The sequence below is a fragment of the Fundulus heteroclitus genome, chromosome 3 (assembly GCF_011125445.2).
Source record: "Fundulus heteroclitus isolate FHET01 chromosome 3, MU-UCD_Fhet_4.1, whole genome shotgun sequence".
Classification (NCBI taxonomy): Eukaryota; Metazoa; Chordata; class Actinopteri; order Cyprinodontiformes; family Fundulidae; genus Fundulus; species Fundulus heteroclitus.
Window position 1 is genome coordinate 31,686,074 of NC_046363.1, and position 26,272 is coordinate 31,712,345.

Below are 26,272 nucleotides of genomic sequence, written 5' to 3' on the forward strand. Positions count from 1 at the left end.
AAGCGGTTGCTAGGATCTGGGAATGGCATCACAATCAAATTGAGTAATTTCTGCTTGCAAGACTGAGAGCTGTCAGCAGTACAACCTGATAAATTTCTCTTCTTCTGTATGGATTCAAGCAGTAAAGAAACATCCTCACAAACAGACAACATATCAATGTGCATGCCAGTTGGTTCAATATGACACAAACCACAAAAACTACAAATAAACATTTTCTTAGTAGTATTATAAAGCATGGCTATGGAAAATCTTTCTGTCTGACCTTGCGTGTTTGACTTGAAGGGTTTTGTTTTCCTGAATCGGAATGTTTCTCTTGTACATGTACATTGAGCATAGTGGGAAATTAAGAAATCTGTGCTGCGCCTATACTTGCAGAACAACGGTATTTTGTTCAAGACTGTGGAAACAATCTTCCTGAAATGCTGATGTTGCTTAAAGAGGAAATAATTAGAAAAACAGAAGAAAATCAGAGAAACCTCAAGAACGAAAGTTCTGGCAAATTAAATACATTCATCCATCCATTTTGCTACACACTTTATCCCTGTTGGGGATGCTGGTGTCTATCTCCAGTTGTAAATGGGCAAAAGGTGGGGTACACCCTGGACATGTCATTGAAATACATATATATTCATATAGAAAAGGTTCAAAAACATGTAACTTTGGTTCAATACATTGTTTTGTAATATTAAGTTCCTTAAGTCTTCATAGTTTTGGCAGCCTTAATTTAGCAGATGGGTGAAAATGATGTAAAAGGGAGCCTTTCCTGCCCCTTGTCAAAATGTGCTAATGGTATGAGCTGAGTGGGGAAACACACATCCTCTGTTACGATATGTTGACATCTCAATGTTGGACTTTTTGTCTTTCCGTTTCTGCTTTTTTAATGCCTCTGCACCACTGAAGGCTTCACTGTGAAATGGGAGAGTAAAATCTGAAGAATTATATCATGTTTACCTTCTTCTGGACAACTGTGCTTTTCTCTTTGATGGCTTTCAACACATATACAGGTACCTGGTGGCTTTTCTTCTCGTTAAGTATGTAGTGCTTAAAACATTTGTTTGTGAGAATATTAAGCTTTCAAATGAAATCTGGTGTCATCGCTCTGATAAATCAAGAAATGTTTTTTAATTTTTACCTGTCACATTTGCAAATAAGAACGCTAACAGCAATTATCTGTTCGACAAAACATCTTTCATTTGCAAATGATTTATGTTTTTAACAAAAAAGAAATAATAACTGGCTTGGTGTTTTCCTTCACATTAACAGTTGACTCCGCCTTGGGAAGACCGCTCTGTTCAAGGGAATTCTGCATTACTTTTAATGAGGGAGAAGTAACAGCCGAGGCTGGACTCTGTGTTGTGATACCATGTTCCTTCATCACTCCTGATGAGTTTACACCAAAAAATATTGTCTGGTTCAAATGTGATTCATGGAAATGGAAATGTTCGGAATCTGAAATAATATTTCACAACAACCGAAACAAGGTTCGATCTGAATTCTTAGGACGGGTTTCGCTGTTGGATCCTGATGTGGGCCAGAGAAACTGTAGCATCATGATCAATGACCTCACCACATCTGATTCTGGATCATATGAGCTCAAAATAAACGGTCTTTACTATGGAAATACGGATGGATTTTTCTTGGGTCAAGGAACTGTCTCTGTTAAAGGTATGAAAGGAAAAAACAAAAACAACTTAAGTTCATTAATTCAGTGATGTGTAATAATCTGCAATGTATTCCTAATTTTTATCTGAGTTTTAGTCAGTGCCTAAACAACTCATAAAAAGCAACCTTTGGTGACCTCTGTTGGCAGACTGTAGAAACTGCATCAGTAGCTAATCAAACCCATTCCCATTGCCACATTGTAATGTCTTTAAAAGTTTTTTGATCCATCCTACTTTTAAATAAGTAATAATATCGCCACATGAATCCTCCATCAGATCTCAGGCAGAGGCCCACAGTGACTAATCCTCCACTGACTGAGGGACAACAGGCCACTCTGACCTGCACTGCTCCTGGTCTCTGCTCCGGTTCTCCTCCTAAAATCACCTGGATGTGGAGAGGAAAAGAAGAAAATGAATCTATGATAGGAAACATCACTGCTTTAAGAACTGAGAATCTGACTGCTGTCACACAGAGACACAGCTCAACTCTGACCTTAAACCCATCAGCTGAACACCACAACAGCAATATAACCTGTAAGGTCAGCTTCACAGGGGACATTACCACTGAGGAGACTTTGATTCTAAAAGTAAACTGTAAGTATGGCAATATTTGAAAGATTGTTGGTTTTCTGGAATGTTTCATTAATTAACTGAAAGGAATCTAAAGGCTACAGAATATTTAACTTGTATTTCTGTTGAATAAACGTGAAACCAGTTCAAATCACTATTAAAATTTTCCTTGAAGTGTAAAATAATCATTACACATATTAAACACTGTGCCAGTAATATAAATCTTTGACTACTTATATGGTAAAGCAATTTCATTTCCCGTGTATATACATAAGAGTTTTAACAAGAAAATTTTAATTTACACTCTTCCATTTTCTAGAAATGACTTCACACTCTTTCCTGTTTATTCACTACAACTGATTTATTTAGCTGAAAACCAACATTGTGCCTCTGTATGGGGTAAGAACGCTTCCATAATAAACTTGTACATAAAAGGATAGTTGTGTCCATATTAGTCAGAAGTTGTGCATAAAAAACATTTGTAAACTCATAATAATTTAAATCGCATTCAAAAGATACAACATACAGTTTAAATAGTTACAACTTTTTTATTTATTTATTTATTTATTTATTTATTTATTTATTCGAACATGATACAAATATAAAAATAAAATAGTGCACAGTAACAAGAAGTGCATAAGAAAGAAGAGAAAATACAGATTTTTGTTTCAGTTAACATATCATGCTCAAAACGGGGTAGGAAGAAGTGAGAACTTATAAACTCCTACCCCTAAACACTTGAGATTTTAGAGTCCTACTGTCATTAAAAAAAAAAAAAAAAAAAATCAAAATCAAAGTGGCAGTTTGAAGTAACAGTTACTAATATTTACCTATACATTTTCCCATTTTATGCTGGTTTATCTTTCTAAACCCTTACACCAAGTTATTATCTTCAATACACACCTTATTGCTTTCTGTCCCCATGTGTATATCTATTGAAAATTACCTCTTTGTACCTTCTTTTGAATTGTGTTAAACTATTGCTTTGTTTTAAATCTTCATGTAACTTATTCCATAACTTTACACCTTTAATTGAAATACAGAAGCTTTTCCTTGTTGTTCTAAAATTGCGGATCTTGAAGATTGAGTGACCCCTTAAGTTATACCCCCCTTCTCTTTCAGAAAACGTGCTCTGTATGTGCTCAGGTAACAACTTCTTTGATACCTTGAACATAAATTGAGCCATTTTAAATTCTACAAGGTCGTCAAATTTGAGAATTCTGGATATTATGAAGAGCGGGTTTGTATGCTCATAATAACCGACATTATGGATGATTCTAATGGCTCGTTTCTGTAGGACGGTTACCGGATGTAAAGAGCTCTTGTAATTAACTCCCCACACTTCACAGCAATATGATAAATATGGTAAAATCAGAGAGTTATATAGAGTATGAAGTGATTTAGCATTCAATACATGTCTAGCTCTGGCCAATATGGATATACTTCTACTGAGTTTACTCTGTAAGTGTTGAATATGAGGTTTCCAACTGATTTTGTCATCTATTATTAAACCGAGGAACTTATTAGCAAAAACCCTTTCTAGAGTTACGTCCTCTATTTGAACTTGAATTTCAATATTTTTATAACAGTTCCCAAAGACCATGAATTTCGTCTTGTCCAAATTTAGGGATAATTTGTTATGGTCAAACCATATCTTTAACTTACTAATCTCTGAAGTGACTGTTGAGAGAAGATGCTCTAAATTATCTCCTGAGGCTAGAATATTTGTGTCATCAGCGAATAAGATAAATTTTAATGCATTGGACACTTTACTGATATCATTTATATAAAGATTAAATAAAATTGGTCCCAATACTGATCCTTGTGGTACTCCACCGACAGTCTCCTGCCAATCAGATTCCACATCTCCCAATTTCACAAATTGTTTCCGGCTCTTTAAATAACTCCTCATCCAGTCAGAAACTACTCCCCTAATTCCATAGCGTTCTAATTTTTTAAGTAGGATTTCATGATTTATTGTATCAAAAGCTTTCTTTAAATCTATAAATATCCCTACTGCCAGTTTCTTACTATCTATTGCGCTGGTTATTTCTTCTATTAAGTCAGTTACGGCCAGCGATGTTGACCGGTTTGCTCTGAATCCATATTGACTGCTGATAAGTAGCGAATGTTTTTCTATGAATTGTTCCAGTCTTTTCTTAAAGAGTTTTTCCAGGATTTTAGAAAATTGTGGGAGAAGAGAAACAGGCCTGTAGTTAGTGAAGAGGTGTTTGTTGCCAGTTTTATACATTGGTTTGACCTTTGCTATTTTCATTTTGTTGGGAAATGATCCTGTTTGAAATGATAAATTGCAAATATAAGTTAGTGGTTTAGAGATTCCTTTAATTACTATTTTAATAGTTTTCATGTCCAGATCATCACAGTCAGTGGAAGTCTTATTTGTACAGTTATTCACAATGTTTATGATTTCTTCTTCTAGTACAGGGTTGAGATATAAGGAGCTGGGATTATTCTCAATTAGATATTGCTGAGTTGCAGTTTTTGTAGTCGGTATTTTTTCTGCTAATTGAGGTGCTATATTAACAAAAAATCTATTAAATTTATTGACGACACTTTTCAAATCAGTTATATTCTGTTCATTATCTATAAAATAGTCTGGATATTTGTTATTGTTAACTTTTCTAATGACTCTATTTAAAATATTCCATGTTTCCTTAATGTTGTTTTTATTCCTATCCAGTAATTTATAATAATAGTCCTTTTTACATGTTTTTATAATATTAGTTAACTTATTTTTATATTTCTTATATTTGTTTTCTGATTCAGACGTTCTATAACTAATAACTACAAATTTCAAGTTTAAATTTGTGCTTTACTCTTTATGACCACAAACAGCAGCGGCTGCTTGAGAATACGGATTTTTTCTTTGAGAATACGAATTCACAACAGTGGTCTGACGTCACGGTTTCCAAGGCTGGTTAATGGAGCACAGAGTGCGAAGATAGGAGCCGCGCATGCGCTCTTCAGACTGACCGTCTCTGAATGCACCGCGGCTGCAGCTTCATTCCAGACAGCGCAGAGCTCACAGTGGTAAGTTAAACACTCCCTTTTCTGCTGCTGTTGTTCAAAAGTACGTTTTCAGATCGTTTGAGGCGAGAACATTATACTTTTAAGCTTCCCTATGTGGCCTGTTTACAGAGTTAGTGCATCATTTTAATAAAAGTCCGACGTTGAGCGTCTGTGCCAACTGGTAGGTTTTTTAAGATTGACAGCCTATTTCCTACTTTTATCTTTAAAAAACAACAACATTGAGGATGGTATTAAACATGTGATCACGTTGAAATTGTGACTATTTATCTGTAAATAATTAAAATGAAAACATAATTTTTTATATATTAGTAACAGTAAAGGGAGTAGAGTTAAGCTACTTTGTCTAACCTTAACAGCATTGTTCATTAAGGAAAAGTTATTTCTGTCTGTCCACCTTTACAGCGATTAATCTATAAATTATGTGCAGTTAGTTCAGTTCATTCTTTCAGTGAAATGGTAGAAATACCAGAGAAGGGAAGCCATTTGTTACATTCACTACTATACATTTGACCCTTTCTTTCTTGAGAACTATAATAATCTGCATGTTAACCACATATAGTTGTATGGTGTAAAAAGGTGAGAATTGAAAAAACAATTATGGTAACATTTGGCATTTTATTTATTTACAGTAAGAAACAGAAACAAAAAATGCGAGGATAAACACTTCTGTGCCGATCCTCCAAATATTTTTTAATGAAGGGGACCTGAAACCAGCCTTCAGGCTAAGAAGGGCCACCATCGTCCTCCTCCTTCAGCTGCTGCCCATCCAGAAGGTCCATGGATGGCCACAGGAGATAGAGGTGCTGGTGACCCTCTACTGGCTGGTCTGCGGTGCATCCTATAGGGAAACAGCTTGCCAGTAATTTCTCTTACCTTCTTGTCCTTAAATAGAGCCAACAATGACACACAATTGATACATACATTATATTAATTGGACAGAAGATTAAGACATATCAGCATATTACCTAAATTACAAGTTAATTTTATATTTGGTACAGGTCTAGTGGAGGCACGCTACAACAGACACCACGCCAAGGCTGATAAACATCACTGAGCGTGTCTTTGGTGGTCTGAAGACAGGGTGGCGTTCCATCTTCTTAAGGGTGCTGGAGGTCTGCCTGACGTTTGCCCCAAAAGTAATCGCCGCCTGCTGCATCCTCCACAGTATTTGTATAGCAGCAGGTGACCAGCTAGATGAGGAGGACGAGGAGGTTGACCCAGAAGAGGATGACCATCCCGCGGCTGAAGACAGGAAGCTGCTCCAGCTGGCTGCATGTTTAAGTGAACATGACTACATCTGACCTTATGTAGATCAGTTCTAGTCATGTACACGTGCTGATTCATTTCATTTTTTTCACTACCTGTAAAAATACATAAAATAATCAGTAAATTAATTTCCATTCCAACTATTTTTAATTGTATGTTTGTAGGTGTTGTCTATTTGTATAAGATGTGAATAGAAGTTATTTCTTTGTTTTAAACCACGTTAGTAACTGTTAATTTGTTGAATATGTTACACCTTCATTCTGTTCCAAAGTTAAAACATTTGTCTAAAATAAATATCTGTATTTTTTCATATATTGTTACTATTGTTTTCTTTCCCTCTTTCTTCTCTCGATTCTTCGTGTCCTCACTCAGAGGAAACTCACTTAGATTGGAAAAACATTTATAGAATTTATTTATAGATTTATTTATAGATTTTATATTAGGGCTGGACGATATAGAAAAAAGCATATTGATAAAAAAAAATGCATATTGATCGATAGATAATTATCAAAAAGATTTAAAACCTGGCTCTTATAATATTGCTAAATGACTTACTTTTAATATATCACACACAAACACTCAATCCCAATTTAATTCTTATTTAACCAACATTTTTAATTATAACTGATTTTTTTTTTTAATGAAAAATGACTTAACTTAAGCAGTGGCGTGCACAGACATTTTGGGGGGCAGGTGCTCAGGAGGGGGGGAGGGCACTTTTTACCGCACGTGGAACACTTAATTATCAAAAAAAAATAATAATAAAATACACACGCATGTTGAATGAAATTTGACTTTTATTTGTAACATTCACTAAATGTGAGTTTTCAATGGAAAAAAGTCACACCACCAACAGAACAGACTAAAGCGTACTACTTTAAAGCAGCATCCTCCTTGGTGCCATGTCTTTAAAGATGTTGATGACCTCGCTGTGGTTTACCTCAATGTCTTTTTCAATGGCAAGCAGAAGAAGGTCAGAGAGCCTTTCTTCTCCACACAGGCTTCTTAGTTTAGTTTTGATGATTTTCAGCTTGGAAAATGATCTTTCAATTGAAGCTGTCGTCACTGGTAATGTTGCATATATTTGGATCATTTTGACAAAGGCAGGAAAGATCAGCTGGCCATTGTTTTTTCCCTCAGTATTGAACATATTTCTTATAGGTTCTTTGAAGTAAAGCTGGAGTGGAAGACCTTTAGTTCTGTCTTAAGCTGCTCCTCATCTTCTCCATAGAAGATGCAGGCGACCGCGCGAGTTCAGGTGACAAAGGAAGAGAGATAGGCTGGTCGGGTGTGCACAAGGAGGTGGCTCATTTCGGGGCATTGTTTCAGTCGTTTTTAATGGCTCAGGTTTTCACAAGATAATTTCAAAACTGACCTCAGTAAGATCTTAATGATATTCAGGGCAGTCAAACTTTTTTTACAGTAGCAGGCAACACACTACCAGGTAGGAGGGTGCACTTTATATATATATATATATATATATATATATATATATATATATATATATATATATATATATATATATATACTTCAGACTGAACAGTGGCTCTGTGACTACTGTAAAAAACAAATAGCAATAGTGTAGTCGTTGTTGCCAAATTAGGCAGGTTTCCAACCAATTAGGCTTTTGAACACATTGAGCTGTAGAAAAAATAGCTTATGGGCAGATTGTAAAAAATTTCGGAAGCTTTTCATAACATTTGTTGGGCTTTTAGAAAGAATTACTAACAAAATATATCAAAATAGTCATTATTTATTTTTTAAATATGTTGAATCTGTCGATCTGACAACGTCAATGAAAATTAGCTATAATGAATAATATTGATTGTTATAATAAAACAAGAAAAGAATAATGGTTAATCAAGTGTTTGGTCAATGTAAACGCCCAAGAGGGGTTGAGTTCTACTGATCAACTTAAAAATATTTCATGACTGCGTGTAAGAGAAATGTTTAATTGAGCTATACTGAGAGAAATTAAGTTCATATTAAAGGTAGATTTACAACTCATGTTGGGAAGCTATTTATCATTTATTTTTTCTGGGTGAAATATCCTGATTGTTAAAGAGATCTTGTGTTATTTGGTTGTCTGATTGTACATTTTGTTTGGAGCCCATATGCAGTTTTTTTTTTTCTTTGCTTCAGCTCAGTTGTGTGCTAATGGCATGTTCTTTATGTGTTTAATAGTTTTTTTCTTTTAACATGAGAGAGTTTGAGATTTGGCCTTGTTTTTTCTTTTAAGTTGGGCAGGTTTTATGCTGGTTTGGGTTACTGGAAACTAACAGTGACATAGCGTAACCTGTAGCGCTGTGTCTTAACTCAAAAGTCCAGCATAAGCTACACGCTAATAAACATGAGCGCTGGTGTCAGGCTGACCACTGACTGAAGTAACAATTTTGACTAGAACAGGTTACAGCAGCTATGAGAACAAGGAGCAGAACAAAGCAAGAGTTCCCTTCTACCTGCAAGTAACTTAAGTCTCTTCAGATTGGCAGTTTTAGTGCTTGATTCTGCTACTTGTGCTGCTAGCTGTCCCCTAGCTAACCCTGCTAGCTGTCCTAGCTCACCCAGCTAGCTGTCCCCTAGCTAACCCTCCTAGCGTGAATGTTTACTCCAGTTTAGACTTCAGTGCTGACATTTCAAACATAAATTAATAGCGCTCCTTCCAGCTCGCTCTCTGCTTCGTTGTCACTTCTTGTAATTGTTTGGTAATCAGACCAAATTTCCATCCCGCTCTACCGACACCAACGGTGACCACAGCTGAACTGCGGAGGCGACTGAAGGCTATGATTCAGTGTCCCGCCCCTCTCCAGCTGTGATTGGCTAGCATCTTGCCTTCAGTCGTTGATTTGATTGGTTAAATTGTATGATTGACACATCAAAGATAGTACTAAAAGGACGATGGCCACTCCAAGGTAAAAAAAAAAAAAAAAAGAAGACTGCTTCCAGTCCAGGGTCTGCTCCGCGCTCACCCAGAAGGCACAAATATTGCTCCATTATATAATCAGGGAAATGTTGACCGGCTACTTTTGACTGCCCTGAATATTAATAATAAAAAAAAAACAAAAAAAAAAAAAAACGAGTTTCAAAAGGGCATTTTCGTTGATAAAGGGCAAACTTCCTAGTGCTTTAGCACCACCTAGTGTCTATGTATGCACGCCCCTGAACTTAAGAGACCTGGGTGATGTTATTAAATACTGACAAAGAATAAACTAAAGTGACCGGCGCTGTTAGAGAAAAACTTGAAGCTCGGAACTTTATATCACGGATCATGAGTGGCGAGTAATTGTCTGAAGCCAGGTTTTTCAGCTGCAGAAAACAGCAGCAGCATGTCCATCACTATGAAACACGTTACTGCATGCGTGATGTCCTTACGCCGCCAGGACGTTTTGTCATTTTATCACAAAGAACGGAGCCCAGTAGCTGCTATACCTGCTTTGTTTTGGAAGAACTTCCATAAGATTCCTAAGAAGATGATGCGCAGCAGCGCGGGGCTGACACAGCTCGCGCTGCTGCGGTAGTGAGCGGCTTACGTGATGAAACAAGTTGGTTGCGTTACCAGACTTTGTTTTTACCGGTTCCTTGCAAATGTTACAGTTCACTGTGGTTTATTTCAGTCAGGCTGGCGAACAAGTAAAACCCCGTTTTGGGACAATTTCCTCCGCCGCTCCTTGCTGCGACATATTCACATGCTCTGTGTTGTGGTTTGAGAGGGCGGCACTTTGTGACGGCGTGCCTGGTCCGCGATTACGATTGGTCGAGAGGAAGCAGTGACTGTAGCATCAACTAATATAGGCTAAGAGGAAGGAAGGAAAACTGTCTCTATAACCAACTTTTATCGACCCTTTTTTCCCCTTATTGTGCCACACATCTTTCGACTGATATATATTGTTATTAAAATATGGTCCAGCTCCATTTTATATGCTGCTGTCATTCTTTGGAGACATTTACAATTTATTCCAGCAATTATTGAGTTAATAAAGCAACACGCGTCAGCCTGATAAACACAAAACAAATAAATCACTCTTTTTTTTAAATTACGTACTAACTCTGTAAACAGGCCACATAGGGAAGCTTAAAAGTATAATGTTCTCGCCTCAAACGATCTGAAAACGTACTTTTGAACAACAGCAGCAGAAAAGGGAGTGTTTAACTTACCACTGTGAGCTCTGCGCTGTCTGGAATGAAGCTGCAGCCGCAGTGCATTCAGAGACGGTCAGTCTGAAGAGCGCATGCGCGGCTCCTATCTTCGCACTCTGTGCTCCATTAACCAGCCTTGGAAACCGTGACGTCAGACCACTGTTGTGAATTCGTATTCTCAAAGAAAAAATCCGTATTCTCAAGCAGCCGCTACTGTTTGTGTTCATAAAGAGTAAAGCACAAATTTAAACTTGAAATTTGTATTTATTAGTTATTGAAGTTGTAACTATTTAAACTGTATGTTGTATCTTTTGAATGCAATTTAAATTATTATGAGTTTACAAATGTTTTTTATGCACAACTTCTGACTAATATGGACACAACTATCCTTTTATGTACAAGTTTATTATGGAACCTGTTGAAGCTGCTTGCTTCCCCGGGTCCGTTGAGTCATGTGCAGGACTTAAGAGTGCAACAAAAACTTAGCCAAGGAAACAGAATTGAAGTTTCACCTTTGCAAAGGGAGAGAAGTTGCACCAGCCGACACCTGCGAGCAACAACTCTGTCCTCTTCTTTGTGCAGGCTCTTTTTATTAACTTCACAGGGGAGGGTCTCACAGAGTTACATGAGCGAATGACACACCTTAACAATACTTCTACCCTATATGGGGTTGCTTCTTTGGCTGCCTTGTTCTGGTTCTTCCGGTCATTGCTTGCAGGCTGCTACACTACACTGGTTCTTCCGGTCATCGCCTGCAAGCCGCTGACCACAACCCCGAACCTTGAGCTAAACAAAAGCTTTTGCAAGACAGAAACCCGTCTTGCGAATTCCAAGAATTCCAAATTCTTTTACCAACAGGCCCGGTTTTGAAGCTTTCTGCCAGCTATCTTAAAAGCATATTAAAGCATATAAACACATGTTAAACCTTCATAAAAGTGTATGAAACGGATCAAAGTTAATACATTCCACAATCCCCTCTTTTGAACTCTTTTAAGAGTTCACCCATAAACTATTACAGTAGAAAACCCTGAATTTGCTGGTTTGTTAAGACACATTTGGTAAATACTTATTTGTCTTGTAACGCCAATAAGCAGTAAAAGAAAAAACACTCATTTTCCCAAAAACAGTAATACTTCAAATTAAATCTTATACCTGATGTCTTCTGGAATGGGAGAGGGACTCAACCACCCCGGTGTGAGGGAAACTCCCAACACCTCCGCCTCTTCCTCTGCCTTGCGTTGAGTCGATTCTTCTAGCTTCTTTCTTCAGCTCTGAGGGTAGACTGCCTCAGAGCTTTCACCTCCTCCTGGGGATTATTCTGCCCCTAGTGGGATGGTAGGTGTGGAAGTTGCATTTCCCTCTCCTTGTGTGTTCCTCAGGTCCTCCTGGACCTGGGCCAAAGAGCGTTATGGTGCCTCTGCAGCTGCGCACTGACTCCAATGATACCAGGTGTCACCTTTGCCTTTAAGCCTGACTGCATGTGATGTTCTTTCCACGACTTGGTATGGACCGGTCCACCTTGGTTCTGACCACTTTCTTTTGATGACTTTGAGGAGCACCCACTCTGGTTCTGCGCTGGTTTCACTGCTCTCCCCTTCCACCACGTTTGGAACCTGTTTGTTGAAAGCTGAAACAAAACTGGAGAGCACTGTAATACCCACGACGGGACATTGATGTTTCATTCATTGGTTGGCATGGTAACCTAGTGTGGGGTCCTGGAAAAGGTCTTCCTGTGTGTAACTCATGTGGTGTCAGTCCCCATCTCTGAATTACAGAACTTCTGACTGACATTAATGCTAATGGTAAAGCGTCAACCCAATCCATTTTTGTCCATGCACAAATTTTTGCTAATTTGGTTTTGAGCGTTTGATTCATTCTTTCCACTTTTCCCTGTGACTGAGGGTGATAAACTGTGCCAAAAGAGTGTTTCAGCCCCAACACGCGTTCAACTTCCTGGAGCTCTTGATTTTTGAAATGCGTGCCATTGTCTGATCTTATTTTCATAGGAAAACCATGTCTTGGAATGTAATGATTGATTAAACATTTTACCACCGTTTTGCTGTCTTCCTTCCTGGTTGGCCATGCTTCTGGCCATCCAGTGAATGCATCCACACACACCAGTAGATACCTGTATCCCTTTGCTCTTTCCACCATGTCTGTGTAATCAATAATGATTTCTTTCCCTGCTACTGGTTCTACTGGAAACTTCCCTGGTTCCGGCTTCAATGTTGGCCTCACATTGTATTATCTGCACATTTCACAGGAGTTTATCCAGTGTTCAACCATCTGTTTCAGGAAGGGGTGCCACCAATTTTCTAGATGTTTCATCATCTGGCCCACACCTGCGTGTCCTACACCATGTGCTTCTTCCAGGGCAGATGTTGTTATGCCTGGAGGTAAAATGGGACGTCCGTCTGGACTTCTCCAAAGACCCTGTTGGTCCTTGGTTCCTCCCCTAGCTTTCCACATTGTTTTTTCCTCTGGGTATGCCCCCTTTTGTAATCTGATTGTCTCTTCCAGACAGGGCTCTGGTTCCCATTCAGGTTCTGCGCAGACCACCATGAGCCTGAGTTGATATCCTGCACACTGTTTGGCTGCCTGGTCTGCTGCCTGGTTGCCTCTGGCCACCTGAGTGTCACTGCTGTCATGACCTTTGCACTTTATGACTGCCACCTGTTCTGGGAGGAGCAGAGCTTCTGCTAGATCTTTCATTTCCTGTTCATGTTTTATGGGCTTCTGTCCTGCTGTTTTGAAACCTGTCCTCATCCACTGTTTCATTTCCACATGCACTGCACCTGTGGCATAAGCGGAGTCTGTAAATGTTCACCTTCTGCCCTTCTCCCAATCTCAGTGCTGCTGTTACTGCCAACACCTCTGCCCTCTGAGCCGACTGTGCCCCTGTCAGCCTTTCTGCCTGTCTAGTGATCCAAACTCCATTCTCTTCTTCCACCACCGCATATGCTGCCCTTAACCCCTCCGTGTCATGCCTAAAACAGCATCCATCTGTGTATAGGTCTCTTGCACCCACAAGTGAGCTGCTTTGTAAGTCAGGTCTGATTTTTTCCTGCATTTCTATTCTTTCTGCGCACACATGAGGAGTTCCTGTGGTCATTCTTTCTGCCATGTTAATTCCTTGATGCGTGAAGGTGATGTTAGGTGCTTCCAGCACCTTGCTCAGCCTTTGCTGTCTTAATGGGGAGAGTGTAAATGCCTGAGAGTTCACATATGCAACCACCCCATGTGATGTTAACACCCTGAGTGGGTGTCCCATCACCACATGAGCTGTTTTTTGCACTATCTTAGCTACTCCTGCAGCATGTCTAGTGCACTCATGATGTCTTTTTTCCATGTTGTCTAGCATCACGCTGACGTACATTAGTACAGTCCGTACTCCCCCTTTTTTTTGAAACAGCACACTATTTGCTGTGTGTGCCGTTACAGAAACATCCAGGTAATATGGCGCTTGATAGTCTGGGTTTGCAAGGTGAGCTGCTGTTGCCAGTCTGTTTTTTTAATTCTGTAAAAGCTGATTCAGCTTCTGGAGTCCATGTCAATGGAGCTTTGAGGTTTCTCATCCCCTGCTGTTTAACCATAGCCCTCAAAGGTTCTGTGAGCTCTGTGTACCCTGGGACATATGTTCTGCTATAACCTGTTAGACCAAGAAATGAAAGCATTTTTTTTCACGGTCACTGGCTGTGGATGAGACAAGACTGCAGACTTATGCGCAGGAGACATGTCAGTCCCCTGTTGAGACACCACTCTGCCCAGAAACTCAACCTGTCTTCTGCACAATTGCAATTTGTTTTTGCTGACTTTAAAGCCCCTCTTTGCTAAATGTAAGAGAACTGCCCCAGTTGCCTCCAAACACTCATCCATTGATGAGGCTGCAATGAGAAGGTCATCTACATACTGGTGGTAATGGGCAGTCTGCCAAAACTTCTTTCAGTACCTGGTTAAAAATACCAGGAGAAAGTGCAAATCCCTGTGGCAAACGTGTGTAACGATAACGAACACCTCTAAAGGTGAAAGAGAAAATGTCCCTACAGTCTTCTGCTAATGGTAAACAGAAAAATGCGTTTGCTAAATCAATGCAGGTAAACCAGCAATGGTCAGGATTCAGATTAGTAAGTGCAACATATGGGTTAGGAACTGGTACAGTAGGAGTTACCAAAATGTCATTAATTGCCCTTAAATCATGTGCCATGCACCATTTACCTGTACCGCGTTTCTCAACAGGTAGAATAGGTGTGTTCCAGTCCTGTGAATGCGAACACTCCAGCACTCCAGAATCCCAAAGACCCTGAATTGTGTCTGTGATGCCCTCCTCTGCTTGTGGTTTATGTGGATACTGATGCACCCACACAGGAGGGGTCTGGATTAGATCAAATGTTATTGGTAGACATGCAATGAGTCCCACCTCCGTGGGTCCAGAAGCCCACAAAGTTGGGGGCATGTCCTCGATTAGTGCTGCCTCTAAAGGGTGATCTGTTTTTTCACGCCCATGATGTCTTTCCAACTGCACATGTTCCAACCGACCTGTGTCGCTTGTCTGGCAGGAAATGCGGTATGTTTTGGTCGATGGTGAATAAGACACCTGTGGAATGTGGGTCTGCTGATAATCAGTTTGAGCCAGGGAGCGTTTTAGCACCCCTCCCAGTTCTTTGGCCTGATGGCCTGGATGCAATGCTAGTGAAACATGCGGTGCCCTGTCTGCACTCATTTGGAACCATGGGAACTGTTCCTCTGTAAGCAGCACCTGCGCTACAATGCCTTCTGGTGCTACATAAATGTTTTGGGAGGTGATGGTCCAATTTTTACCTTCTAACTCAGATACAAAACAGTCCTGATACCATTCGCAATTGTTGCGATCATAAAATAGAGTAACATGCGGGGGGTCAGGGGGAGGAACATAGGGAGCCAAGGAGGTGATCCAGGGTTTCCACTGTTGGAAAACTGACAGGATGCCCAGATGTGCAGTTGTTTCAGGATCTTCCTCTTTTCTTTTTACCCTGAGCTGTTTCAATCACCTGCCGCAATACCACCAACTGTTCTGCTGCAGATTTCGACAAAATATCGGGTCCCCACCCATCATCATGAGTCTCCCTATCAAATTCAGCCTCCATTATAAAATCTGTATATATTGTTCACTTATAATATATCACTACACAATGTTACGTTGCCTGAAAACCCGCAATGGGTTGGCGTCTTCCCCAGTCACACTCTTAACATTCACACTGTTTTCTGCTAAATTAGCCCGGTCTTGCTGGTTGTGTGTGTTCCGGCTCATGGCTCATTCCGGTCTTCCTGGTTTTACGGCAGGTCACGGTTCCTTATAAAAAGATTTCTTGAATGCACAGGACTTATTCTTGTTGTGTTATCCCGCACAACTTATTATTTTCTACTCTGTTCTTAGTTATGTCATTTTATGTCTGAACTCTATACGTCTGTAATCGGAGTTTCACAGAGTTACCCCCTGTTAAATCATACAATGTGTATTTTGCCTGGTCTTGCTCTCAATCTATATGTAGAATTCAAGGTTTCTCAGTCCTCGGGCCTCTAACCCAGCAAAATACGATTCCCCGTCGAGAACCGCAGTGAGCCGCCACGCTCAAGAATCTCTTTAGATTTCTTGATCTCACAGGACTTACTCTATTCTTAGTTCTGTTATTTTATTTCAAAACTATTTGCCTGGTCTCGTTCTCAATCTTTTATGTAGAATTTGAGGTTTCTCAGTCCTCGGGCCTCTAACCCAGCAACAGCGAGCCGCCACGCTCAAGACTCTATTTATACATCTCTGAACCACACTTATTCAAAACTGCTCCAAGGCACTCCAAATAATTAATTTAACATACTTGGTCTACAAGGACTTGGGACACATATAATTTAGCCTATATTCTTCTAAGCCGAAAATGCAGATTCGATAAAACAGGTTCTGCTTACCTTTTTTATTGTGGCTAGCCTGTGTCCCGCGTCCGTTCGTCCCACTCCGATGTCCAATTCAGCCTGTCACCTTGAATCCCGGACGAGCCCCCAAATTGTTGAAGCCGCTTGCTTCCCCGGGTCCGTTGAGTCATGTGCAGGACTTAAGAGTGCAACAAAAACTTAGCCAAGGAAACAGAATTGAAGTTTCACCTTTGCAAAGGGAGAGAAGTTGCACCAGCCGACACCTGCGAGCAACAACTCTGTCCTCTTCTTTGTGCAGGCTCTTTTTATTAACTTCACAGGGGAGGGTCTCACAGAGTTACATGAGCGAATGACACACCTTAACAATACTTCTACCCTATATGGGGTTGCTTCTTTGGCTGCCTTGTTCTGGTTCTTCCGGTCATTGCTTGCAGGCTGCTACACTACACTGGTTCTTCCGGTCATCGCCTGCAAGCCGCTGACCACAACCCCGAACCTTGAGCTAAACAAAAGCTTTTGCAAGACAGAAACCCGACTTGCAAATTCCAAGAATTACAAATTCTTTTACCAACAGGCCCGGTTTTGAAGCTTTCTGCTAGCTATCTTAAAAGCATATTAAAGCATATAAACACATGTTAAACCTTCATAAAAGTGTATGAAACGGATCAAAGTTAATACATTCCACAAACCGCTTTTACCCCATACCTCTGAGCCACCGCTTCCTTCAAACATTGTTAAACACTAAAGGTTGATGTATGATCTAATTTAAAGCTGCTCTGGCTAAAATGCTATTTTATCATCAACAGATAAAAGAAAACCTCACATCACTGGAAATACAACTGTGAAGGAGGGAGATACTCTGAATCTGACTTGCAGTATTGACAGTTTCCCTCAGTCACTTGTCGTGTGGACCAAGCATTCACCAAGTGGAATTCACCTCCATAATGACACTGGATCGGCAACGCTTGTCGTTTCAAATGTGACAGCTGAGGATTCTGGACAATATTTCTGCACAGCAATTCATCTGGGCAGCATGGTGTCTGTTTCCGCTGACGTAAAAGTGACTTGTGAGTAAACTTGAATATGTTCTTAGTCATGTCAAATCATAGTTTATCTTACACTCTTGATTCATGTGTGGTTTTAGGGTTTTCAGAGATCCTAGAAGGTTCTGGATGTGTGTTTCAGTCAAAGCTCCTGACCTGTGTGTGTATCGCTAAGGGGTTTCCTCTGCCCACCATAACATGGCCGCTGCTGAAGGACCACAGCAAGTACTCTGTTATTAACACAGTGTCAAATCACACTGTCAACACCACTGTCACCATATCCCTGGAACAACACCAGAATATCAGCGTTGAATGTTTTAGCAGCCATGAAAATGGAGAAGCGCAAAAAAACCTCACCGTCCAACAAGATGTCTTAGAAAAAGAAGGTACCTGTTAACAGCTGAAGCACTTTTGCTACATGTGACATCTGCTTTGACATTTTTTTAGTCACCTCATTTCCTGCTGTGACCGCATTGTAACCAAGTCAGTGCAGTTATGCTATGATCTATAATAGCGTGGTTTCTTTCTGTTTTCTCCTCACAGACATTCAGTCCAAAAGGATTTCAAAAACAGTTTTCAGGCTGGAAGTCATTGTTGCCTTTCTGATTGGGGTTCTGCTTTCAGCTACAATTTGTTTTCTGGCCCAAAAATGCAACAGGTACATCATACTTTTTTACTTATTTTATTGTCATGTCTGTGAATATCTTTACATAAATATTGCTGGTTTGTTGCTGAAAAAAATCAACAAACCATCAGTCCAGTTCATAATCTGTTAAATGTTACAAACACACTACTGGTTCCACAGGTGTCTGAAAATCATTTGTACTGCCTCTCACTGGTAAATGTGAGAGACAGTATAAGTATTTAAACTGGCTCCACTTCAGTCTCTCAGGATTTGTTTGCTTAGACATCCATGCACATTTTGCAAAGTTCTATAACTAAATTTGTTGCACAGTCTGCTGTCCAACTTTTTCACTTGAAAATTTGTCCATTAGCTGCTAAAGCAGCGTGCGTGAGCCCCAGGGAGTGTTGTTGCCCAGTGCATTCGACTGTTTAAAAAAGAAAAAGAAAAAAGCAAAGATCATGTCTTGTGTCTGCGTCTTATGTGTGACTATGTGCATTCTTAGCCGGTGACTGCCTTATCAGAAATTTTATTATGGCAACACATAATGACATTAATGCTTCTTTATTATTGATTGCAATGTTTTTTATACATTCCTAGCCTCTTTTTCTACCAGTAGTACTATACCTCTGATCAGCCGGGCTTTGCATTTCCTCTTGCATTTATGTCCTGGGGAGATTACCTACCGTCCCATGAAACTTATATGTCAATATAATAATAAAAATAATAATGTCAGTGGCCACGGCCCACAGGAACACAAAATTGCTTGGAGATGCTGTTGTTGTCTTTACTTTAAACATAGATATCCAATATCTGAGATCCTAGTACAAGTCTCCCTTTTGTCTTAACGGGTTCATGTTCTTTGCAGTGCACACAGCCATAATACACTTTATGGCTGAGGAAAAATCATAGGCTTCTGTGATACTAAGGTTTAAACACTTTAAAATATGACAAAAATATTCCAGTATATCCATAAGATGTTGGTGCTCCTTTGTTAAATAAACAACAAACCCTATATGCTTTATTTTATTTTATTTATTTTTTTAGTCTTTCACATACTAAAGGGATTCGGGTACACGTGCAGTTGCTTTTTAACATTGTTTCATTAAGCTGTGAAGCTACAAACATATTGACCTTGACCAAAAATTAAGCTCTTACTGTAAACGTATATTTCTCCACAGAAAATCGCTGAAGAAACCTGGGAATTTGGATGAAACTCTGAAGATGATTCCTCAAGATGGTTCACTGGTATGTATATTTGTATAGATTAATGTGATAATGTCATTTTCAGCTCAAAATATTCTGAAAATAAACTCAGGGTATTTTTCAACCTGCAGCGATGCACATAGGACACTACAGTTCATTATTAGTTATAGAGTGTATTTGAATGGTTGATGTATCCATCTATTTAAAATAACAAAATTTTTTGAATATTTGATCAGTTTTGGATTTAGATTAACATTTTGCATTGCCATATAAACTTAGTTACTCTGTTATGGTTTGTACAAAACAATAACATGCCATCATGAATCAATAATAGTCCAGATTGCAATGGCGGTTAAATATGTACTCTAACAAGGCTGTTATAATTTCTACTACAAAAGTTAGATTAGGATTGCTGGACAAGGAAGTATGCCTAAAAGGTTTTATAGTTGTCAAGATTTCGGCACTGTTGCCTGGTCTGATCTCTCATGTCACACACCTGTTCTAGCTCCGCCCGTTCCTCATCACTTCAGATCTGTTCCACCTGCTCTCACTAGTATATAACCAGCTCTAAGACCAGGCAACAGTGCCAGTTTATTTCGATCCTTGTGTGAGACTTATCCCAGCGTTTATAATTCTGATTCCCGATCCTGACCTGTTTGCCTTTCGACCTCCGAGCCTGCTTACTCCTGTCTGATTCTGTTTGCCCGATCTGACCTCTGCCTGTCCTGACTACCCACTGGATCTCTGCCCCGTGTACCGAACCTGGAACCGTGACCCGACTCCGTCCTGGATTATCCTTCGGTAGCCTACCTCACTGGCTCTCTGATCTCCTGGCTCCGACCTTCGACCACGTCCCCGACTTCGGCTTCGCTCTACGGCTCATCCTGCTGACGTTTGCTCTCACGGTTCTGATCTCCTGCCTGTCCTCCGACCACCGAAACACCCGCTGCTGGGACTTCATGAGCGGCAACCGCCGCAGCGAATTGACGACCCGCCTGCTGGGACCCACTGGGACTGAACTGAACATTAAGACCAGGTTAGTGACCGACACGTTTGTGTGCAAACACCTTCAGATAAGCGTGGTCACTAACCTGCCGTCTCCTTCTGCAGAGGATCCCGCTGTAGACGCTGACGCCTCCCGCTCCGCACCTGATCTAAATAAACTGTTAAACTTGAACGGTTTGTCTGCCTTGAATTCTGGGTCCACCGGTTCTGAGCCTAACAGAATAAACTGGCCTAACATGGATCCATCGGCAGATAAACCGTGGCGTTCAGGCGTAGAGAATTCCATTTCTCAACTCCAGTCAGGCGTTAGGGAGATTCTGACTCGCTTACGCAGCGAGTCTGCTCTCGCTCCGACACTTCCGCATACGTCATCAGCTGTTGCGTCATCTGTTACTAGGTCAGCTTGTCAGGAACCCCGACTGTCACCTCCCGAATATTTTAGGGGTGATCCAGATCAGTGTCGAGCCTTTATCACCCAGTGTGAGATCCACTTTGAGCTCCAACCATCAGTTTATCCAACTGATCGGTCAAAAGTGGCTTATGTCATCTCGCTGTTGTCTGGAAAGGCTAAGATTTGGGGGACATCTGAATGGCAGAATAACCAGGCTCTCTGTTATTCTTATCGGGCTTTTTCTCAAGAACTTGTCAGGGTCTTTTGTCCAGTTCTTCCCAGTCGAGAGGCTTCCAGAGGGCTGAAGGCGCTTAAGCAGGGTGGACGATCAGTGGCTGAGTATATCATTGACTTTCATTTACTGTCTTCAGAGAGCACCTGGAATGAGGATGCTCTCATGGATGCTTTCATTGGAGGACTCAATGAGAAGATTAAAGATGTGCTCTCTACCCGCGAGTTTCCTTTCACCCTGAGACAGCTCGAGGAGATGGCCACCCAGATTGACCTTCGGTTGACGGATCGTCGCAGAGAACGAGGAGCACCGATGTCTGCTAGTCCTCATCCGAGGTTCGACACATCTACAGCTTCTGCTCCCGCTCGTACACTGGATCCAGAGCCGATGCAACTGGGACGTGCCCGGCTGACACCACAGGAGAGAAGCAGACGTCACCAACTCAACCTCTGTCTCTACTGTGGCGGAGAGGGTCATCGCGTCAGCTCCTGCTCTCTAAAAGGTACAAGCTCAGTAGAGGGGAGGGAGACTCTGCTGAGTCGCACCAGACTTTCCAGCTCTCCTGAACTCCTTTTCCCAGTAACTCTCTCGTTCAGTTCCAAGAGACACAAGTTGACAGCATTTGTGGACTCGGGGGCAGATACCGAGTTCATGGATGAGGGTCTGGCTAGGCGACTTGGAATTAGGCTTCTTCCATCGCCAGCCTCTCGTAGGGTTTTAGCTCTAGATGGTCACCAACTGAATCAGTCTTCGCTTGTTTCTGAACCTGTAGAGTTGTTGGTGGGGGGTAATCATTACGAAAAGTTATCCTTTCTCATAATCGATTCACCTCAGGTTCCTATTATACTAGGTTCTACCTGGTTGCGCAAGCACAACCCTCACATTGACTGGCAGAGGTTGGAGGTTCTTGGGTGGGCACCTGCCTGTTCAGGTTCTTGTTTACGTTCCGCTCAGCAGGACCATACACCTGAGAACGAGATTGAGGAGGTTTATCCGGACCTCTCTAAGGTCCCAGAGGTTTATCATGACCTGAGGGAGGTGTTTAACAAATGTAGGGCCACTGCGTTACCTCCTCATCGGCCATATGACTGCAGTATTGATCTTCTGTCTGGGACAACACCCCCTAGGGGTAGGTTGTACTCTCTCTCTGTTCCCGAGTCCCAGGCCATGCAAAAATACATTTCAGACTCCCTGAAAGCAGGAATTATTCGTCCTTCTTCCTCCCCAGCCGGAGCAGGGTTCTTCTTTGTGGGTAAGAAGGACGGTTCTCTCCGGCCATGCATCGATTATAGGGGTCTTAATGAAATTACAGTTAAGAACCGGTACCCGATTCCCCTGATAAACTCCGCATTTGACCAGATTCAGGGGGCCAAGATCTTTACCAAGTTGGACCTCCGTAATGCCTACCATTTGGTACGCATCCGTGAGGGGGATGAGTGGAAGACGGCATTTAATACCCCCACTGGACATTATGAGTATTTGGTAATGCCTTTTGGACTCACAAATGCACCGGCAGTGTTTCAGCATCTTATTAATGAGGTGCTCAGGGATATGGTGGGTCAGTTTGTATTTGTGTATCTGGATGATATTATCATCTATTCCCGTGATCTGGAGACCCACAGAGGCCATGTTCGGTCAGTGCTTTTGCGTCTTTTGCAAAACCAGTTGTTTGTGAAGGCTGAGAAGTGTGAATTTCACGTGTCCACAATGTCTTTCTTGGGTTTTGTGGTTTCTCCTGATCACATCGCTATGGATCCTGCTAAGGTCAGTGCTGTCACTGAGTGGCCGATCCCCAAGGATCGGAAACAGTTGCAGAGGTTCTTGGGTTTTGCAAACTTTTACAGGAGGTTCATTAGGAACTACAGTTCGGTGGCTTCACCCCTTCACGCTCTCACGTCATCTAAGACTAGGTTCTGCTGGAATGAGCAGGCAGACAAAGCCTTCCAGAGACTAAAGAACTTATTCACGTCCGCACCTGTTCTGATCTCTCCTGACCCTGAGAAACAGTTCACGGTGGAGGTGGATGCTTCCAGTACTGGAGTTGGGGCCATTCTCAGCCAGGAGGCTGGGGATGGTAAAATGCACCCCTGTGCCTTCTTCTCCAGAGGACTCTCTAGCGCTGAGAGAAACTATGATGTCGGAGATTGGGAACTGTTAGCAGTCAAGTTAGCGTTAGAAGAATGGAGACATTGGCTGGAGGGGTCCAAGATCCCCTTCGTAGTATGGACTGATCACAAGAACTTGGAGTACCTGAAATCAGCCAAGAGATTGAACCCTAGACAGGCGAGGTGGGCACTATTTTTTGGTCGATTTAACTTTTCTCTGTCTTACAGACCCGGGACCAAAAATGTTAAGCCCGATGCACTCTCTCGGATGTTCGAGGCGGACGAAGAGAGTACCAGTGGTGCTGAGGGTTTTATCCTACCGAAGTCTGTAAGATGTGCCATCAACTATGCTTGATATTGAGAGAGAAGTGAGAGGGGCTCTTAGTAAGACTCCACCCCCAGAATCTTGTCCTAATAATCGTTTGTTTGTTCCTGATCAGCTAAGAAAGAATGTTTTAGATTTTTGTCATGGTTCTCGTCTGTTTTGTCATCCCGGGGTTACCAGAACTATTTGTTGTGTTCGGACACAGTTCTGGTGGCCTTCTCTGTCTGCCGATGTAAGGGAGTTTGTGGCAGCCTGCCCCCAATGTAATCAGGCTAAGACCTACAGACAACCCCCTTCCGGCTTGCTTCAACCTTTACCTGTTCCGTCTAGACCATGGTCTAACATTGCCATGGATTTTATCACCGGCTTACCTTCTTCAGAGGGTAATTCTGTCATTCTCACCATAATTGATCGGTTCTCCAAAATGGTCCATTTGGTTCCGCTGCCCAAACTCCCGTCCGCTAAGGAGATGGGGGAAATTTTGGCACGTGAGGTTTTCCGTCTTCATGGAATCCCGACAGACATTGTGTCAGACAGGGGTCCTCAGTTTGTGGCGCAGTACTGGAAGGAATTCTGTGCCATGCTGGGGGTCTCTGTCAGTTTGTCGTCGGGATTCCACCCCCAGACGGATGGGCAGACAGAGAGGGCCAACCAGGAGGTAGAGACTAAGCTACGTTTGTTGTGTCAATCGGACCCCACTAAGTGGGTCAGTCAGCTTCCGTGGATAGAACATGCTCTGAACTCTACTCCTTCTAGCACCACTGGTCTCTCCCCATTCTATATTGTGTTCGGTTTTCAGCCACCGGTGTTCACTATACAAGAGAGGGATTCTAAAGTTCCATCGGCCCGACTATCTGCCCTGAGGTGCCAGCGAGCCTGGAGAAAGGCTAGGAGAGCTATCATCAGTTCCGTGGAGAGCCAGACCCGGAACGCTAATCGCCGGAGGATCCCGGCACCTGATTATCAGGTGGGCCAGAAGGTTTGGCTCTCCACAAGGGATCTTCCTCTCCGAGTAGAGAGTAAGAAGCTGGCACTTCGGTTCATCGGTCCGTTCCCTATTTCTAAGATGGTGAACCCGGTGGCTGTCCGCCTCCAGCTTCCTCGCTCCATGAAGATACATCCCACTTTTCATGTGTCCCGGGTCAAACCTGTTTACACTTCTAGATTTGTGCCCGCCTCCAGACCCCCGCCTCCCACCCGACCCATCGACGGTGGTCCCGTGTACACCGTCAACCGAATTCTGAGGTCCAGAAGAAGAGGCAGGGGGCTGCAATACTTGGTTGATTGGGAAGGGTATGGTCCAGAGGAGAGATCTTGGATCCCTGCCAGGTTCATTTTGGACAAGACTCTTATTACAGCCTTTCATAAGGCCCATCCCGAGCAGCCCAAAAGGGCGTCTGGTATCCGCCCTTAAGGGGGGGGTTCTGTCATGATTTCGGCACTGTTGCCTGGTCTGATCTCTCATGTCACACACCTGTTCTAGCTCCGCCCGTTCCTCATCACTTCAGATCTGTTCCACCTGCTCTCACTAGTATATAACCAGCTCTAAGACCAGGCAACAGTGCCAGTTTATTTCGATCCTTGTGTGAGACTTATCCCAGCGTTTATAATTCTGATTCCCGATCCTGACCTGTTTGCCTTTCGACCTCCGAGCCTGCTTACTCCTGTCTGATTCTGTTTGCCCGATCTGACCTCTGCCTGTCCTGACTACCCACTGGATCTCTGCCCCGTGTACCGAACCTGGAATCGTGACCCGACTCCGTCCTGGATTATCCTTCGGTACCTCACTGGCTCTCTGATCTCCTGGCTCCGACCTTCGACCACGTCCCCGACTTCGGCTTCGCTCTACGGCTCATCCTGCTGACGTTTGCTCTCACGGTTCTGATCTCCTGCCTGTCCTCCGACCACCGAAACACCCGCTGCTGGGACTTCATGAGCGGCAACCGCCGCAGCGAATTGACGACCCGCCTGCTGGGACCCACTGGGACTGAACTGAACATTAAGACCAGGTTAGTGACCGACACGTTTGTGTGCAAACACCTTCAGATAAGCGTGGTCACTAACCTGCCGTCTCCTTCTGCAGAGGATCCCGCTGTAGACGCTGACGCCTCCCGCTCCGCACCTGATCTAAATAAACTGTTAAACTTGAACGGTTTGTCTGCCTTGAATTCTGGGTCCACCGGTTCTGAGCCTAACAATAGTACATGGACATTATCTTTAACAAAAGGAGGACACAAACAAATATTACTTTGACTCAGATAGTCAATGCAGCTGCAGATCAGCACGTGTGATTAGTCTTCTGTTAAATCTGCTCAGTAATGTTGCATTAATGGGAGTTACTCAACATTTCAAACTACTCAGGAATGAGTCACTAATGCTGAAGTTGCTTCTCTATCATCTGTCTGAAGACAAAAGTCAAAGTCAGTGCTTTGTGTTATTTTACATCCAGTTTTTCCTTTTACCTGACAGATTGATGACGGTCAAGCAGTTCAAAATGACAAAAGCAATGACCAAGAGGCAGCTGAGAATGGAGCTGTGGCTGCAGAGAGGTGTTCGTCGGACGTGAGCAACGGTCCGAAAGATCTACAGTATGCCAGCATCAACTTCTCCATTCTGAGGAGAAGGAGGGAAAAAGAAGAAGCAACGGAACGGGAAAGTACATTGACAGATTATGCCGAAATTAAAATATAAGCAAAAGAGCAAGGGAAAGATGATAGTAAAGAGGCGAGTGAGACAATGGAGGGCAAAGTAGAG

General features: G+C 42.1%; 1 protein-coding gene across 1 annotated transcript; it reads left to right on the top strand.

Moving 5' to 3' along the window:
• Positions 1–704: 704 nt before the first annotated feature.
• LOC105924929 (sialic acid-binding Ig-like lectin 5) lies at positions 705–26,272 on the top strand. Its single transcript, XM_036135225.1, has 8 exons — positions 705–1,004; positions 1,264–1,665; positions 1,938–2,255; positions 17,396–17,656; positions 17,734–18,018; positions 18,176–18,290; positions 19,436–19,502; positions 25,988–26,272. Exons 1-8 carry the CDS (start codon positions 944–946, stop codon positions 26,207–26,209), a joined length of 1,731 nt encoding a protein of 576 aa, XP_035991118.1. The 5' UTR covers positions 705–943; the 3' UTR covers positions 26,210–26,272.